Source organism: Neophocaena asiaeorientalis, unplaced genomic scaffold (assembly GCF_003031525.2).
Source record: "Neophocaena asiaeorientalis asiaeorientalis breed wild unplaced genomic scaffold, Neophocaena_asiaeorientalis_V1.1 scaffold240, whole genome shotgun sequence".
In the NCBI taxonomy this organism is placed as follows: Eukaryota; Metazoa; Chordata; class Mammalia; order Artiodactyla; family Phocoenidae; genus Neophocaena; species Neophocaena asiaeorientalis.
In genome coordinates this window covers 392,131-409,330 of record NW_020185331.1, presented here as the reverse complement: position 1 = coordinate 409,330, position 17,200 = coordinate 392,131, and the positions used below count along the sequence as shown (strand labels likewise).

Sequence of the window (17,200 nt, the reverse complement as noted above, 5' to 3'; positions counted from 1 at the left end):
CTCAAGAGTATCTTTTTTTTTTTTTTGATGGTTTTGCCCCACATCTGCTTGATATTAATTGGGCAAGTTGGAGACATGCTTTTTTTTTTTTAATTAATTAATTTATTTTTGGCTGCGTTGGGTCTTCGTTGCTGCACGCAGGCTTTCTCTAGTTGTGGCGAGCAGGAGCTAGTCTTCATTGTGGTGTGCAGGCTTCTCATTGCGGTGGCTTCTCTTTGTTGTGGAGCACGGGCTCTAGGTGCGTGGGGTTCAGTAGTTGTGGCACGCAGGCTCAGTAGCTGTGGCTGTTGGGCTCTAGAGCTCAGGCTCAGTAGTTGTGGCACACAGGCTTAGTTGCTCCATGGCATGTGGGATCTTCCCAGACCAGGGCTCGAACCTGTGTCCCCTGCATTGGTAGGCGGATTCTCAACCACTGCGCCACCAGGGAAGTCCAAGGGTATCTTTTGAAGAGCAAAAGTTATTAATTTTGAAGTCCAATTTATTGATTTTTTTCCTTTTATGATTTGTGCTTTTCTGTCCTTTTTAAGAAATCTTTTGCCAAATCAAAGATCAGTAAGTTTTCCTCATATGTTTTCTTCTAGAAATTTTATAGTTTTCGCTCTGAAATATAGGTCTATGATCCATTTGTAGTTAGTTTTATATATTGTACGAGTTAAGGGTCAAGGGTTTTGTTTTGTTTTGTTTTGCTTATGGCTCTTCATTTGTTCTAGCACCATTTGTTGAAAAGATTACTCTTTCTCCACTGATTTCCCTTAGCACTTTTATTGATAATCAATTGACCACGTATCTATGTGGATCTATTTCTGAACTTTTTTTTCTGTTGCATTGATTAATTTGTTTTTTTGGGTTTTTTTGATGCCAGTATCACACTGTCTTGATTATTGTAGCTTTACAGTAAGTCTTGAAATCAGTTCTTTTTCAGAGTTGTTTTGGATTTTTTAGGTTCTTTGCATTTGCATGTTAAGTTTAGAATCGGCTTGTCAATTTCTACAAAAAACCCTGAGGTTTTGATTAGGATTGCATTAAAGCTATGGATCAATTTGGGAAGAATTCACATCTTAACATTATATTAAGTCTTTTGATTAATGAACACAGTATATCTCTTGACTTATTTAGGTATCTTTACTTTTTCTTTGTAATGTTTTATAGATTTTAATATTTAGGTTTTGTACAGCTTTTATTGAAATTACCCCTAAGTATTTCATATTTTTTATGCTATTTGTAAATGGTATTTTTTAAATTAAAAATTCTGATGCTTGTTGCTAGTGTATAGAAAAACAGTTGATTTTTGCATGTTGGCTTTGCATCCTGCACCTTTGCTAAACTCACTTATTAGTTCTAATTTCTTTTTTGTAGATTCCTGAAGATTTTTTTTACATAGATTATCATGTTGTCTGAGAATAAAGACAATTTTATTTCTACCTTTCTAATCTGTATGCCTTGTATTTCTTTTTTTTGCCTATTGCACTGGCTAGAACCTCCAGCACAATGTTGAATAGAAGAGGTGAGACCAGACTTCTTCTCTTGTTCCCAATCTTAGGGGGAAAGTATTCAGTCTTGTGCCATCAAGAAATATTACCTGTAGTTTTTTCATAGATGTCCTTAATCAAGTTGATGAAGTTCCCCTCTATTCCTAGTTTGCTGAGTTTGTTTTATTGTGAAGGGAGGTTGGCTCTTGCAATGATTTTTTCTGCACCTTTTGAGATGATCTATGATTTTCCTCTTTTTAGTCTGATAATATGGTGAACTGCATTGATTGATTATTGAATCTTAAACCAATCTTGCATTCCTTTGACAAACCTCAGTTTGTAATATAGCTGGATTCCATTTGCTAAAATTTGTTGCTTTTTGTTTTGAACCTATATTTATGAGAAATATTGATCTGCAACTTTCCTATAATGTCTTTTTTTATGGTTTTGGTATCAGGATAATGCTAGCATTATAGAATAAGTTTTTAACTTCAACTTGAAGTTGCCCAAGAAACAGAATGGGGAGTTATTAATTAGCATGTTGAAAATAGCTATAAAATAGATAGGCTTCTTATAAGCATTTGTGTTTACGTTGGCAATGTCCTGATTGTTAGGTTGATTATTGTCGACATGCTTAAATTGAAGCTAAATAATTTTTATATAGAAGCAAAGGCATAAAATGTATAAGGTAGAAAAGGAGTCATAAAAATTGCCTACTCTGAGCAAGTGTCAAGGAAATGCGTAAACGTAATGACTGACAAGATGATATATTTTCTGAGAATCACCTTACCCATGAGCAGTTACTGTCTATCATCCTCAGTAAAATTTATATCCTTTAGTATTCCATAATAGCCCATCTCAGGCTGCCTTTTCCCTTTCCATTCCACTCACACCACAGATTTCCTTAGAAGGCCAGTCTGGAAATAAAGATAGAATAATAGTCACATTCTTAGTCTGTGACTGAGGTTGAGAATAGTTGACCAGTTGGTACATCTTTGGCGTGTTAAGCAGTGATAGGCAGTACTTGTTTCTATCTTGTTCTCATTGTAGCTAGGGGAGGCCCTCAACCTGGAGTGAGTCCTTCCTTCCCCCGTCCCTGTTTTCACTTTTCATTGGTCCATGAACAGAGGCTAGGAAGCTCTAGGGGTGGGCCCTGTATTAGTTTGAGTTCCAGGGTTTTCACCAGTGTATTAGACTAATGGTTTTTTAACTCTTAGTTGTTAAATTGCATTTTAAACGAAAGCTTAATGCAGAAGCCCAATAAAGAAAACAGATACAAGCTTGATTCTGTTAGTATAAATTTTGCAAATTCAGTTTTTTTAGCATTCTAAATTTAATGAGAGCAATAAAGTTGCGATGAATGCAGATTTAATACCAAGGGGTACAGGTAACATTCTTCTTCAGTAACCAGTTTGTTTGGTTGAATATGAGTATTGAGAAAAATCCTGACTTCTCGGATAATTTCGTTCCATGTGACTTTTTTTTTTTTTTTAATAGCTTGCCTTGCAGTCTCAGTATTTTTCAAGTAAAGTCATCTAGAACTTGGACATAAAGGAGTAGGAAATTGGTTTCACAGTTCAGTCACTAACAGTTTCTAACAAACTGCTCACATTTTTTATCATGTATTAAAAAGTCAGGAAAAGGGGAAAACATTAAATGCTAAACAGTTGATATTGTCTTGATGAGACCGTTTATAGGTTCCTTTGTTGACTGCTGTTATGCTTTGATTAAGCACACAAGGCAAGATATGCCCTCATTTCACCTGCCACTTAATTGCTTGTGACATGCATGTGCTGTCGTGCATTTGCTTGTAAAGCTTTTAGTGAGCAAGTATGTGCAGGCCTGAATTGGGTCGGGGTGGAGGATGGGGAGGGAGAACAAAAGACCAGTGTAGCATTACAAGCCTTCCTAATCAATGACACGTTTACTGTGAGTCCAAATATATACACAGAGATAGCAGGAGAAACTTTATTCTGAGGTTTGCATGAAAATGAGTTGATTGTGGTATCTCCAGCTATTAATATTTGGTATAGAACTAATTTGAGTGTGTATATTTTTATTACACTTAAAAATATTATTTAAAAAAAACTATTTTCAAAAGGATATTCAAATCAAATGCTTGTGGAATTCCTGAAACTCTTCAGCAGGACCTGAGGTTCTGTGGAACAGTTTGAAGACCACTCTGCTAGACCATTGTCATTCCACATAGGAATGTTTTCTCCAGCTTCTCTTCAATCCTTATCTGAAATTAGAATTCTGGTAAATTAAGGGGAAAATACATAGGTCTCTATCACAGTGTGTTAATATTTATGAGTTTTATATGCTTAATGAGAGCAAAATAATAATTTAAAAAGCAATCAACAATGAATAACAAAAATTGAGACAGAATTCACCCCCCAAATATGAGGTATGTATAATTCACAATATATCGTAGTATTTAAAATATCTTTAAAATGTCTGCTTATTTTTATGTTTCACATATTCTTGTTATTTATATGGGCAAAAATTCATATTCTTTAATTTTTTATTTATTTATTATTATTATTTTTTTGTGGTACACGGGCCTCTCACTGTTGTGGCCTCTCGCGTTGCGGAGCACAGGCTCTGGACGCACAGGCTCAGCGGCCATGGCTCATGGGCCCAGCCGCTCTGCAGTACACGGGATCCTCCCAGACCGGGGCACGAACCCGTGTCCCCTGCATTGGCAGGCAGACTGTCAACCACTGCGCCACCAGGGAAGCCCAGAAATTCATATTATTAACAGGTCTAAACTGAGACACCAATGATTTGCCTTCCTAAGTCTGAGCTTTAAAATGGAATTTCAGAACTCTCTTAACTCTCATACATTTATACAAGTTTTACCTGAAAGGAAGATGATAATACTCCTTGGCTTGTTTAACACACACAAGCACACATAAGGATATAATGAAGATGCAGAGTTTTCACAATGTTGCTTCAAAATAGATTCTTTCCTTCTCATGTGATCACTGTGAATTTTCTACCCCACACCTCTTCATTTCTCTCAGTCAGTTTCTTCACAGTTTTCATTCAGCTTTTCTCTCACTTTTAATTTTTTTTCCCATCAAGGTACATTTTATTGAGTTTTTTAAAAATTTAATTTAACTTTTTTTATATACAGCATGTTCTTATTAGTCATCAATTTTAAACTCATCAGTTATATACATGTCAATCCCAATCGCCCAGTTCAGCACACCACCATCTCCACCCTCCCTGTGGCTTTCCTCCCTTGGTGTCCATACATTTGTTCTCTACACCTGTGTCTCAACTTCTGCCCTGGAAACCGGTTCATGTATACCATTTTTCTAGGTTCCACATACATGTGTTAATATACGATATTTGTTTTTCTCTTTCTGACTTACTTCGCTCTGTATGACAGTCTCTAGATCCATCCACATCTCCACAAATGACTCAATTTCGTTCCTTTTTAGGGCTGAGTAATATTCCATTGTATATATGTACCACAACAATTTTTTAATTAATTTATTTTATATTTATTTTTGGCTGCATTGGGTCTTTGTTGCTGTGCACGGGCTTTCTCTAGTTGTGGTGAGAGGAGGCTACTCTTTGTTGCAGTGCATGGGCTTCTCATTGTGGTGGCTTCTCTTGTTGTGGAGCACTGGCTCTAGGCACACGGGCTTCAGTAGTTGCAGCACATGGGCTCAGTAGTTGTGGCTCCTGGGCTGTAGAGCGCAGGCTCAGTAGTTGTGGCTCACGGGGTTAGTTGCTCCGCGGCATGTGGGATCTTCCCAGACCAGGGCTCGAACCCGTGTCCCCTGCATTGGCAGGCAGATTCTTAACCACTGTGCCACCAGGGAAGTCCCTGTACCACAACTTCTTTATCCATTTGTCTGTCGATGAGCATTTAGGTTGCTTCCATGACCTGGCTATTGTAAATAGTGCTGCAATGAACATTGGGGTGCATGTGTCTTTTTTGAATTATGGTTTTCTCTGGGTATATGCCCAGTAGTGGGATTGCTGGATCATATGGTAATTCTGTTTCTAGTTTTTTAAGGAACCTTCATACTGTTCTCCATAGTGGCTGTGTCAATTTACATTCCCACCAACAGTGCAAGAGGGTTCCCTTTTCTCCACACCCTCTCCAGCATTTGTTGTTTGTAGATTTTCTGATGATGCCCATTCTAACTGGTGTGAGGTGATACCTCACTGTAGTTTTGATTTGCATTTCTGTAATAATTAGTGATGTTGAGCAGCTTTTCATGTGCTTCTTGGCCATCTGTATGTCTTCTTTGTAGAAATGTCTGTTAAGGTCTTCTGCCCATGTTTGGATTAGGTTGTTTATTTCTTTAATTTTGAGCTGCATCTCACTTTTACTTTTGATTTATTAGAACCCCAAAATGTATAATTGAAAGAGATCTTAGAGGTGATTCAGTCCTATTCCAGTTTTAGAAGTTCAGAGTGAAATAATCCTAACCAGATGCTGGCTGGAAAAGAGCTTGAGTGTGTCTCCTTGAGTGTACAGATAAAGAAAAAAAAAAAATCACAAAAATAAATTTATTTATTTATTAACTAACCACTTTGGTTCTAGAATCTCTGTGTGGTCTTCCTTGTAACTTTAGACTTTGAATTACTAATTGGCAGAAAAATACTCATTATTTTAGTAATACACATATGTACATAAATAGTGATATTCTTCTATTTTTAAGATCCTAAGGCATTGTAGAATAGAAATGAGCAGACAGATTGAGACAGGCAGATCTGAATTGAAATCTTAGTTCGGCCACCTACTAATTGTGTGATCATGGGAAGTTACCTAGCCTCTCTTAAATCTCATTTTCTTCATCTGTAAAGTAGAAAAATAACATGTATAAAGGTCCTTGTGCATATTAGGAGCTCAATGAAGTGTAGGCAAGTAAATAAGTTGGTTAGAATGATAAAAGATAAAGGATATGTTAAAAGCATGACAGCTGAAAGTGAAAAGAGAGGAAAAAAGGACTGTAGTAGGGACAGTATGGAAGAATAGGAAAAATTGGGAACTACAGTAGGTAGGAAACAGTTCAACTTGTATTTAGTTTTATTCTAAAGCACATTCTTTTCCTATTGCCATTAGTATATATTCTGCACAATTTTAACCCATATTGAACTTAAACATTTTCTCTTGTGATCAAATTGTATTTAAATTTTTAAGTGTCGTTTGTACTTGTTTTTATTAGTGTTATTGTTCTCTGAGTAATCACACATATTTTAATTTAATTTACAGGTGGCCGTTTGTTGCATCTGTTTTTTTGTTATCCTTCCTCTAAATCTTGTTGGTACAATACTTGGCCGAAATCTGTCAGGTCAACCGAACTTTCCGTGTCGTGTCAATGCAGTGCCTCGTCCCATACCAGAGAAAAAATGGTAAAGAGAATGCTAAATTTTATGTGATTGCTTCTCACAATATATAAATTCCTAAGGCTATTATGTATACATAATTTTTAGAATTGGCATGTATTTATAAGTTTAAACTTAAGAATTTGTCTTTTTACTTTTTCCTTCAATTTATATTGCTAGAGGTAGTAATAAATGATATGCTTATTTCACTTTTTTGAATATTGGTGCCATTTACAGAGAAATCAAATGCTTTGGTAAGTACACTAGTGCTAGGGTGGGACCTAAAGCGGCAGCCGTTGTATAACTGCAGTCTATAAACCAGATTTGACCTGCTGCCTGTTTTTATAAATAAAATTTTGTTGGAATATAGCCATGCCTGTTGACATATTGTCTGTCACTGCTTTTACAGGGTGGCATCAAAGTTGAGTAGTTATGACAGAGACCATATCACCTGCAAAACCTGAAATACTTACTATCTGAACCTTTACAGAAAAAGATTGCCAACCCCTGGCTTCTAATTTCACTTTCCTTTCCAGATATTTTATTATTTGAAACAACATTGACTTATAGCCATAGATTTTGTATCAATTGAGAGAGGAATTAGTAGTGAGACCAATTATAACTTATTGACCTATGTTCTTTACCTTCACTTCTGGGATAGTATAGAATCTCTCAAATACATTTTTCACATTTTATGCACAAAATGTATTTTTGAGGATCTCCCATAATTCAAGATTTAATCCTGACAAAGGATGACAGGTATTTCTGTTTAACAGCTAAAGCGATTCTTCTATTGCAATAGTGTAAGCATAGTTTATAGTTCATTTGACCGTTCAGCTTTGAAATAGTGATTCTTGATGGATTTTTAACTTGAGATGGTTTGTATTTTTTCAACTTTTGGACATAAAATGAGATGTTACTAATATGTTTATATTTCTAATTTTCATAATTCAAATTTGAACAAAATGTGAACTCATTATATGTTTTGCTTTTTAAGATTAGTAAATTGAGGACTTCCCCAGCAGTCCAGTGGTTAAGACTCCACCCTTCCACTGCAAGGGGTGCGGGTTCGATCCCTAGTGAGGGAACTAAGATCCCATGTGCCGCATGGCGCAGCCAAAAATAAATAAATAAAAAATAAAATAAAATAAAATTAGTAAATTGAACGTTTTAGTGCTGATTTATGCTATTCTGCATTCTTTATTTTCCTAATTCTTACTTGCAGACATAAATAGAACAGTCTTACTGTACATTTGTTTTATTCCCCATCTCATAAGAATAGCTATATGGTAGACTCTACATATTCATAATAAGGGATGTATATTGAAAAGCCTCCATTCCTAGATATTTTGCTATATTGTAAGTATAACTTATGTTTAAATAATTATATAGTCTTTTGTAGACTTGGAGGTATGTAGACATTTGCAGAAGTGGAGGCTGAATAAAATAGCCCCGTAGTATAAAGGAGAATGATCTGTTCTAGTCCTAGGAATTGTCCATGTTCTTTTTCTCTAGGATTGGTGCTTATGAGAACTTTTGTAGTCTGTTTTTTAAAGTCAGTTTTATCTTCAAATCAAGATTAGACTGTTAAGGCTCATTGATACCCTAACGTTTGTTCCTTTACCCATTACTGGGGAGGATAAGGTTAAAGGAAAAGCATAGAAATCACAAAAGTTCCTCTGGGTCACTAGGGCTGGTGAAGGAGAGGAAGGAGCAACACGCGACCTTGCTAATAACCATGGGTCACATTTAGGTGTAGGAAGGCTCGCGTGCCTCTTCATTTTCTTTATATAGTTGTATGGGAACCAAAATCTGAATACTAGATCTGGCGGGCATGTCATTTTTAACCTCTGTGGATCTTGGCTTTCTATAAAAGGAGGAAAGAAGACTAGACTTAAAAATTTTTTTTTTCGGCTCTCAAACTCATTTTCTTCTCAGTTTTGTAGTCTGTTCATTTCAGGAATAGTAGTTTACTATCTTTTATGTGCCACATACTGTGCTGGACACTGGGAATACCTAGATGAATAGCTTCTGCATGCCAGGGTTTATAATCTAGTGAGGTATTTAATTAGACAGTACAGTATAGTGTGGTAAGTGCTGCCATGGAGTTACGTTCAAGAGACAGTGGAAGAACCCACCTCTTCTTGGGAGACCCGAGAAAGGCTTTATGGGGCGAACACTTGAGTCAGTGCTCGCAGGAGAGAACCGTGAGACAAGGGAAGGCATTGCAGGTGGAGAATTACCGATTGCAATCAGTAAGTGTTGAGTGAATGAATGAGGTTTGAATTTTATTTTTTATTCATTCTTTAACTCCTTTTATAACTCAGAACCCATAATACCTTAATTGTGTGATTCATAGGAGAACAAGTTACTGAGCCAAGGAAAGCATGAGCAAAGAGATTGGCAAGGCCACAATTTGGGAAACATTATTTCAGATGCAGGGGGGGGTCTCAAGACTTTTCTTTCCCTATGGCTTTCTGTAAGGTAAATGACGAAAATTTTTAGAAGTTACTGAAAAGTATAGAACAAGAGCAAATACTCATAGTTTTTCTTGAGTTCTGCCAGTCGCAAGTATTTGTGTTCCACAAGTTCTTATCTCGGCCTTTAATGCCCAAAAGAATTTTGACTATAACCTATGGCTAATTTGAAGTCCCCTCTCAGTATTGTGCCTCTTTGAATTTTTGGTTTTCTGTTTACTGGTTTGTTTCTATCCTTTAGATTATTTTTAAGTACCAAGCATCTGATTTCTATTATCAGGGTTTATATAATATAATGTGGAAATCATACTAGAAGTTTACTGTTAATTTTAATATTTTCCAGGTTCATGGAGCCTGCCGTTATTGTTTGCCTGGGAGGAATTTTACCTTTTGGCTCAATCTTTATTGAAATGTAAGTTTTTGCAATGTATTTATGTTTTGGGGGATTTCATTATAATAAGAAAATTTAGGAGTTAGGATAGGTATAGAATCATCAGATGGGCAGGCATCTAACAGAGTTAGTTTGTTAAGTCCATGCTTCTAGAAAGGGGTCTATGTAGTCTGTCAAAAGGTGGTTTTTGGGCTTCCCTGGTGGCGCAGTGGTTGAGAGTCCGCCTGCCGATGCAGGGGACACAGGTTCGTGCCCTGGTCCGGGAAGATCCCACATGCCGCTAAAAAAAAAAAAAAAAAAAAAAAAAAGTGGTTTTCTGCTTTGTTCTCAAATATTCAGGTGAAGCTTATACTGTTTTTGTATTGTGTTCTAGACCTTTCTCACCAAACAGGAGATCTTAGAAATCAAAGCATGCATGCTAGAGAATGCATACATGTCAGACCAGCCTTTGATCAGCTACATGATATAAGAAATTACTGATTTTTATTTTTAAAATATTTCTAAGGGGCCAGGGAACTAGGTAAACCATTACCTACCAGTTAGTCAAGATCCTGACATCTTTGGATACACATTCATTCCTAGTCTTCTTCCATCAAGGCCCATAGGAGTGCTGGGAATTATGTATGTGTTTCGGGGGGGGAGATATGCCATCTTGTGCCCAGTTACCATGCTTCATATCTGCATCCTTGGTTCCCCACTGCAAAATATAAGCATTTCTTTTCTCAACCTGTGTTCCAATGTTCCTTGATGGGAGTGCTCCGGCATCTTAGAAGAGACAGTTCTTTGTATGGGACTTTTTCAAGAACTGCAGTCATACACCTCTGGATCCTGCCCATGAAATGCCAGTCATTGTGACTACTCAAAATTTCCTTACACGTTTCCGGACGCCCCAGTGCTGATTCTCTCCTGTACAGTGGATGCCTCCTTAAGAGGTGTGATTGAATCTGACAGTTGGTTAATTGAAAAAGTTGGCTCATGTAAGGGAATTATTAAAAAAAGATACATACATAACATTTTATTTTAACTTAAAACAACTAAAGGTACATCTTTCACTGATTTTTTAAAAAAATATAGAGCCAAGGTCTTGCCTTTGTACCTAGTCGACGTTTCCATCATTTTTACCTTTGAAATTCATAATGCATCTTCTGTATTTTCCAAACTTTTTAAAGTGGAGCAGGAATGTAAAGACCTGTCTGAAGTATCCTAAGTGCAGAATCCTTCTAGATTTGTACATTTGTCCCCCAGTCTTTTATAGTTGTCTCACCCATGCCCAGTTTTATCACTTGTTTTTTAGTGGCTCACCTTATTGAATTTTTCCAAAGTATTCAACATAATTTTCATAGAAATCATAATTCTTTTAGCTATTGTGTTTATTTCTTTATGTGACATTTAAATTGTGTAATTACACAAATAAGGACAACTGACATAGATTTGGGCCACTCCTGGGGGTCACCTGCCAGCTGTGGGTATTAGTCGGCACCTTAGAGGGATTGGAGAGCATGTCACTCTAGCTCATGGTTTAATAAAAACCAGTTCGAGAAATTCTTTTGTACTTTCTGACTTGTGTCCTCACCCTGATTTGACTTGCCACTATTTTTTCCTTCCTACCCTGTCCATACTACCTTGTGGATCACATCTCTTCCTGTTTTCTCGGGTACTCTGTTCCGTTTGGTAGCCACTCTGCTGTATCTTTAACTTCTCTGCTTTGACCACCCTCACACTTGTTCTCCTCTTGGTAGCCACAGTGGTCTTTTTAAGGTATCAGTCTGATCATGTCACTTATTTGCTAAAGACTTCTCATTTTCATTGAGGTAAGGTCCAAACCCTATCACATAGTCAATAAAGACCTTCATGATATAGAATCTGGCCCTGTTCTCTTCTCCAGCCTCATCTCTTATCTCTCACAGTTCATTTGAAGTTCTAGCCATACTGAATTACTTTGAGTCTTTCTAAATACAGTGAATTCCTTTGTGAGCCTTTGCCTTTGCTGTTCCAATGCATGGAATATTCTTCTAGCTCCCCACCCACCATGCCTTATCTGATTCTTCTCACCACCCTTCCCTACCCCCAGAGCCCCACCCAGCCAAGTCAGTAAGTTGCCCCTGTTAGGTGCATTGGAGAAGCACTTGGGTGTCATGATAGCCCCTTTACTAGTTCCCACTGAACTAATCTCCTTCAGAGTAAAGACTTGGTCTTCAATTCTGTTCTCACTGCTTCTCTGATATGTATAGGGCCTCTGTAAATATCTGTTGAAAGAATTGGTGATGAATAAGGTAACTAACAAGCAGAAGGGAACAAGAAAAAGAAAAGAGGCTAAAAAACCCTTTTTGGGGCTTCCCTGGTGGCGCAGTGGTTGAGAGTCCGCCTGCCGATGCAGGGGACACGGGCTCGTGCCCCGGTCCGGGAAGATCGCACATGCCGCGGAGGAGCTGGGCCCGTGAGCTGTGGCCGCTGGGCCTGCGCGTCCAGAGCCTGTGCTCCGCAGCGGGAGAGGCCACAGCAGTGAGAGGCCCGCGGCCCGCAAAAAAAAAACAAAAAACACGCTTTTTGTTTAACTATGGCTTGTGTAATGGAATTAGAGTAGAGGGTCTTTTTTTGGTATAAAATCTTAATGCCCTTTCTTTTGTGGTACTGTGAAAATGGCATGAAGCTTCCATAGGCTTTCTTTTCCTAATTATTTTTATTTTCCTAATTTTATACATTATTACTATATCAAACCTTTTTTAAATTTAATAGGGTGTTTTATAAAATATAAAATACATTGTTTATAAAGTGTTGTATCTAGAAAAAAATGAAAGAACAAGGAAATTGACTTTATTTAAAAAATAAGAATTTTTAGCTATTTTCATTTCTACAGTATACTCCTTAAGCTTCTAATTTATTTAGTTTGCTTAGAGATGGATACCCTACCCTACTAATGAGTCTGTTCTTGAAAGATTATCTAAGAAAATATTTTTGAGAGAATTTTAAATGACTTAATGAAAAGGGGGTAAGGGAAACTGTTGGAAGTTACTTGAAAGAAAAATATTGAGATTTAAGTGAGAAAAAAGTGAGAACTAAGATGCAAGTGAGATTTAGCAAGAGCAGTGTGAGCTACATGAATAAAGACTAGAAAACTGTGTCTTCGTTGTGTTGTATTTAGGTATTTCATCTTCACATCTTTCTGGGCGTATAAGATCTATTATGTCTATGGCTTCATGATGCTGGTGCTGGTCATCCTGTGCATTGTGACCGTCTGTGTGACCATCGTGTGCACATACTTTCTACTAAATGCAGAGGATTATAGGTGGTGAGTACTTATTTCTGGGAAGAACCTCTGGGGACCATAATATTTTAAAATAAGATTCCATTTGAAGTGTATCAAGTGGAGTAAAAGATCTGTATAGAAATTTTCCTCCTTAAGATAGTATAGGGATTTTTTTTTCAATTATAAAAATGTTGATGATTTTAGAGGAAAAATATCAGTCAAAAAAAATTTTGTTGGTATTAATGAGGGTCATTAGTTTAAACACTAGGAGACAGGTCTGAAAAAGGAAATGGTTTATTTAGGGTCATTTATAATAGTAAATTTGACAAAATTTAGGATCTCTCCTTCCAATTCTTAGGCTTTCTCCTCGTTGATATATTTAAATGCCATTGTACATGCATTTGTTTTTAAATATACAGAATCTTAAAGGATATTTTTATAAAAGTCTGCTTTAAAATCTTTCAGTGCCATCCATTCAAAAGGGTTACTTTTTTCCTCAGGCAATGGACAAGTTTTCTCTCTGCTGCATCAACTGCAATTTATGTTTACATGTATTCCTTTTACTACTATTTTTTCAAAACAAAGTAAGTGGAGACATTTTTTCATTTTGTGTTTTAGAAGCTAAGTTTGTCGTTTAAATACTAGAATTTAGGCCTTATGTCTAAAGTAAAAATGGATATACTATATATAATTTTTTGGTTTTATTTCAGGATGTATGGCTTATTTCAGACATCATTTTACTTTGGATATATGGCGGTATTTAGCACAGCCTTAGGGATAATGTGTGGTAAGTTCTGAACTTCCTGGAACATCATGAGTAAATCTTTGAGTGTTTCTGAATCAGAAAAATGCAGTAATTGGAAATTAAGAAACTACTTTCTGTCGTTTGATCAGGAATACCAAAATAAACTCAAGTATCTGATTTCAGTTCTTTTGACTATTCCTCAAAATCTAATTTATTACCTCATTGATTTCTTTTTTACTTTCCTGTTTTTAGTAATTCTGTATAGCACTATTTTTATTTTCCATACCACAATTAGTTTCTTATTCCAGTTGAGAATTGTTGTTTTTGTTTGTTTGTTTGTTTAGTTTAGATTCTTTGGAAAAGATTATTATGTAAACAGGTTAAGGTTTGGCTGAATGGTTTTTGTTTGGAAGTTTCTGTTCCACCGTTAGTGGAGGTAGCAGTGTCCAGGAGGCAGCACAGTTGACTGGTTACCAGTACACGCTTGGGTGTCTGTAGACTGGACTTAAGTTCTGGCTGTGCCATCGGTGGTTCTATACCTTGATCCAGTTCCCTAAGCTCTCCAAGCCTCTGTAAGATGAGGATAATACCACTGTTTCATAGGTCTATCACAATCTTCCCTTAGATGGAAGAGGTGATAGTTATCACCAATAATAGAGTCTCTAGTATGTGTGAAATAACTAGAAAACAAAGAAAGAACTTTTGGAAGCAGCATGAAAAATGGAAAAACATGGACTGAAAAGCCTGAGAGACCTGGATTAAATCTCCATGCTGCCACTCACTGTTTTTTGTGGCCATGGGAAGCCGTATCAACCTTTCTAAATCTCATTTTCTAATCTATATAACGGGCATAGCTTACAGAGTAGTTATTTGTGATAGTGTCATGTGTGTAAAGCACCAAGTGTAATGCAGGTCTGTTATTAGGTGTTAAGAGATAGCCAGTTACATGGGAGACATGATGGAGAATTTCTGGGAAGAGCTAGACTTTGGGGGACCAATTAGTCCTGGTTGTGAATCGTATTGCCCCTACTTAATAGCCCTGTTACTGTGGCCAAATTATTTAACCTTTCTTTCTCAACATTCTCATTTGCAAAACAGTAGTAATACCTACCTTGCAGGGTTGTGATGAGGAGTCAGTGATTGACTGTGGGTAAACATCAGGTGGATGGCAGATGCTCAGTGAGTGCCGGCTGCTGCTGTTACGGGGTTGAGGAGGGCCAAGCGTCTTGGGCTGTCCTTCTCTTCTGGGGTTGTGTCTTTGTTTCTGTAGATTCTTTGGGTTTCTACACCATGTGTTTTCACCTCAGAGCAATTTCATGACACTGAGTCCTGGCAGAGGTATCTTAAGGGAAAATGTACAAGCAGCTCACTTTTTTTCTGGTTCAGGTTTTTACCCAATAAATGAAGCTAATTACCTAGTTACCTCATAGGAATGATGTAAGGCTTAATGAATAATCACTCTGGAGACGTTTCCAGATAGTGTATAATTCAGAACTACCCCACACACACACTTTTTTTTTTTTTTTTGGTAATTCTGCCTTTAGCTATAGGATGGGCAATAGAATAAGGAAAACAGAATTATCTTGTTAAAACCTGGGTCCTGGTATGACATTTGTGGACCTCTTTAGGGTACCAAGGTTGCTTTCTTCTTTCATCAGAGGAATCTGTTCTGCAGAATGGTAGTTGCCAGAGATGAAGGTGGTCAAAAGGTCCAAACTTCCACTTATAAGATGAATAACTTCTGGGGATGTAATGTACAGTAAGGTGATTAGATTTAAGAATATTGTGTTTTACATTTGTAAGCTGTTAAGAGAGTGGTCTTAAAAGTTCTTATCACAAGAAAAAAACCTTTGAAACTATGTAAGGTAATGGATGTTAACTAAATTTATTGAGTGATCATTTTGCAATACATACATATATCAAATCATTATGATGTCCACCTTAAACTAATATAATATTACATGATAATTAAAAAAAAGAATCTATACTCAGCCATAAAAAAGAGTGAAATAATGCCTTTTGCAGCAACATGGATGGACCTAGAGATTATCATACAAGGTGAAGTAAGTCAGACAGAGAAAGAAAAATATCATATAATATCACTTACATGTGGAATCTAAAAAATGATACAAATGAACTTATTTACAAAACAGAAACAGACTCACAGATTTAGAAAACAAACTTACGGTTACCAAAGGGGAAAGAGATGGAGGGGAGGGATAAATTAGGAGGTTGGGATTAACATATACACACTACTAGATATAAAATAATCAACAAGGACCCACTGTATATAGCACAGGGAACTCTACTCAATACTCTGTAATAACCTTTATGGGAAAAGAATCTGCAAAAGAATAGATATATGTATAACTAAATCACTTTGCTGTACTACTGAAACTAGCACAACATTGTAAATCAACTATACTCCAATATAAAATAAAAGTTAAAAAAAAAAGAATCTGTTCGTATATACCATGTATGTGACCACTGTGTACACACATATACAAATGACACTGACTGTAAAGTAGTAAAACTAATTTCACCAGCTATAAGGGAAGACAGTTCTCTATATTATAGTTACACATTTTATTTATAGCCGTTGTGATAACCTTTCCTTGTGATAATTAGTTAACCAAATTTGAGAGAAAGTTGAATAGGAACTGAAAGCTAAGTCTGGATTTGTGTTATATGGGAACATCTTGTGTATCCCTTGGCAATCAAAAGTTTCGTTTAGTATTATTGGCCATCCTTCCTTCAGAATATTGTTCCCCGAACTCCTCGCTATTTAATGAGATCTTTCATTTTTCTTAAATTTTCTAATTTAATTTTATTTTTTTATACAGCAGGTTCTTATTAGTCATCAATTTTATACACATCAGTGTATACATGTCAATATCAATAGCCCAATTCAGCACACTACCATCCCCACCCACCCCGCGCCTTTCCCCCCTTGGTGTCCATACGTTTGTTCTCTACATCTGTGTCTCAACTTTTGCCCTACAAACTGGTTCATCTGTCCCATTTTTCTAGATTCCACCTATGTGCATTAATATATGATATAAGTTTTTCTCTTTCTGACTTACTTCACTCTGTATGACAGTCTCTAGATCCATCCACATCTCCACAAATGACTCAGTTTGGTTCCTTTTTATGGCTGAGTAATACTCCATTGTATATATGTACCACAACCTCTTTATCTATGCGTCTGTCGATGGGCATTTAGGTTGCTTCCATGACCTGGATATTGTAAATAGTGCTGCAATGAACATTGAGGTGCATGTGACTTTTTGAATTATGGTTTTCTCTGGGTGTATGCCCAGTAGTGGGATTGCTGGATCATATGGTAATTCTATTTTTAGTTTTTTAAGGAACCTCCATACTGTTCTCCATAGTGGCTGTATCAATTTATATTCCCACCACCATTGCAAGAGGGTTCCCTTTTCTCCACACCCTCTCCAGCATTTGTTATTTGTAGATTTTCTGATGAAGCCCATTCTGAGCAGTGTGAGGTGATACCTC

General features: G+C 36.7%; 1 protein-coding gene across 1 annotated transcript in view; it reads left to right on the top strand.

Annotated features, from left to right (window-relative positions):
- TM9SF3 (transmembrane 9 superfamily member 3) overlaps positions 1–17,200 on the top strand; it is a 62,153-nt gene that overhangs the window by 36,378 nt on the left and 8,575 nt on the right. Inside the window, exons 9-13 of the mRNA XM_024734967.1 lie at positions 6,709–6,848; positions 9,642–9,710; positions 12,832–12,978; positions 13,437–13,520; positions 13,647–13,723. Of these exons, the coding sequence (XP_024590735.1) occupies positions 6,709–6,848; positions 9,642–9,710; positions 12,832–12,978; positions 13,437–13,520; positions 13,647–13,723 (517 nt within the window). The remainder of the gene's footprint in view (positions 1–6,708; positions 6,849–9,641; positions 9,711–12,831; positions 12,979–13,436; positions 13,521–13,646; positions 13,724–17,200) is intronic.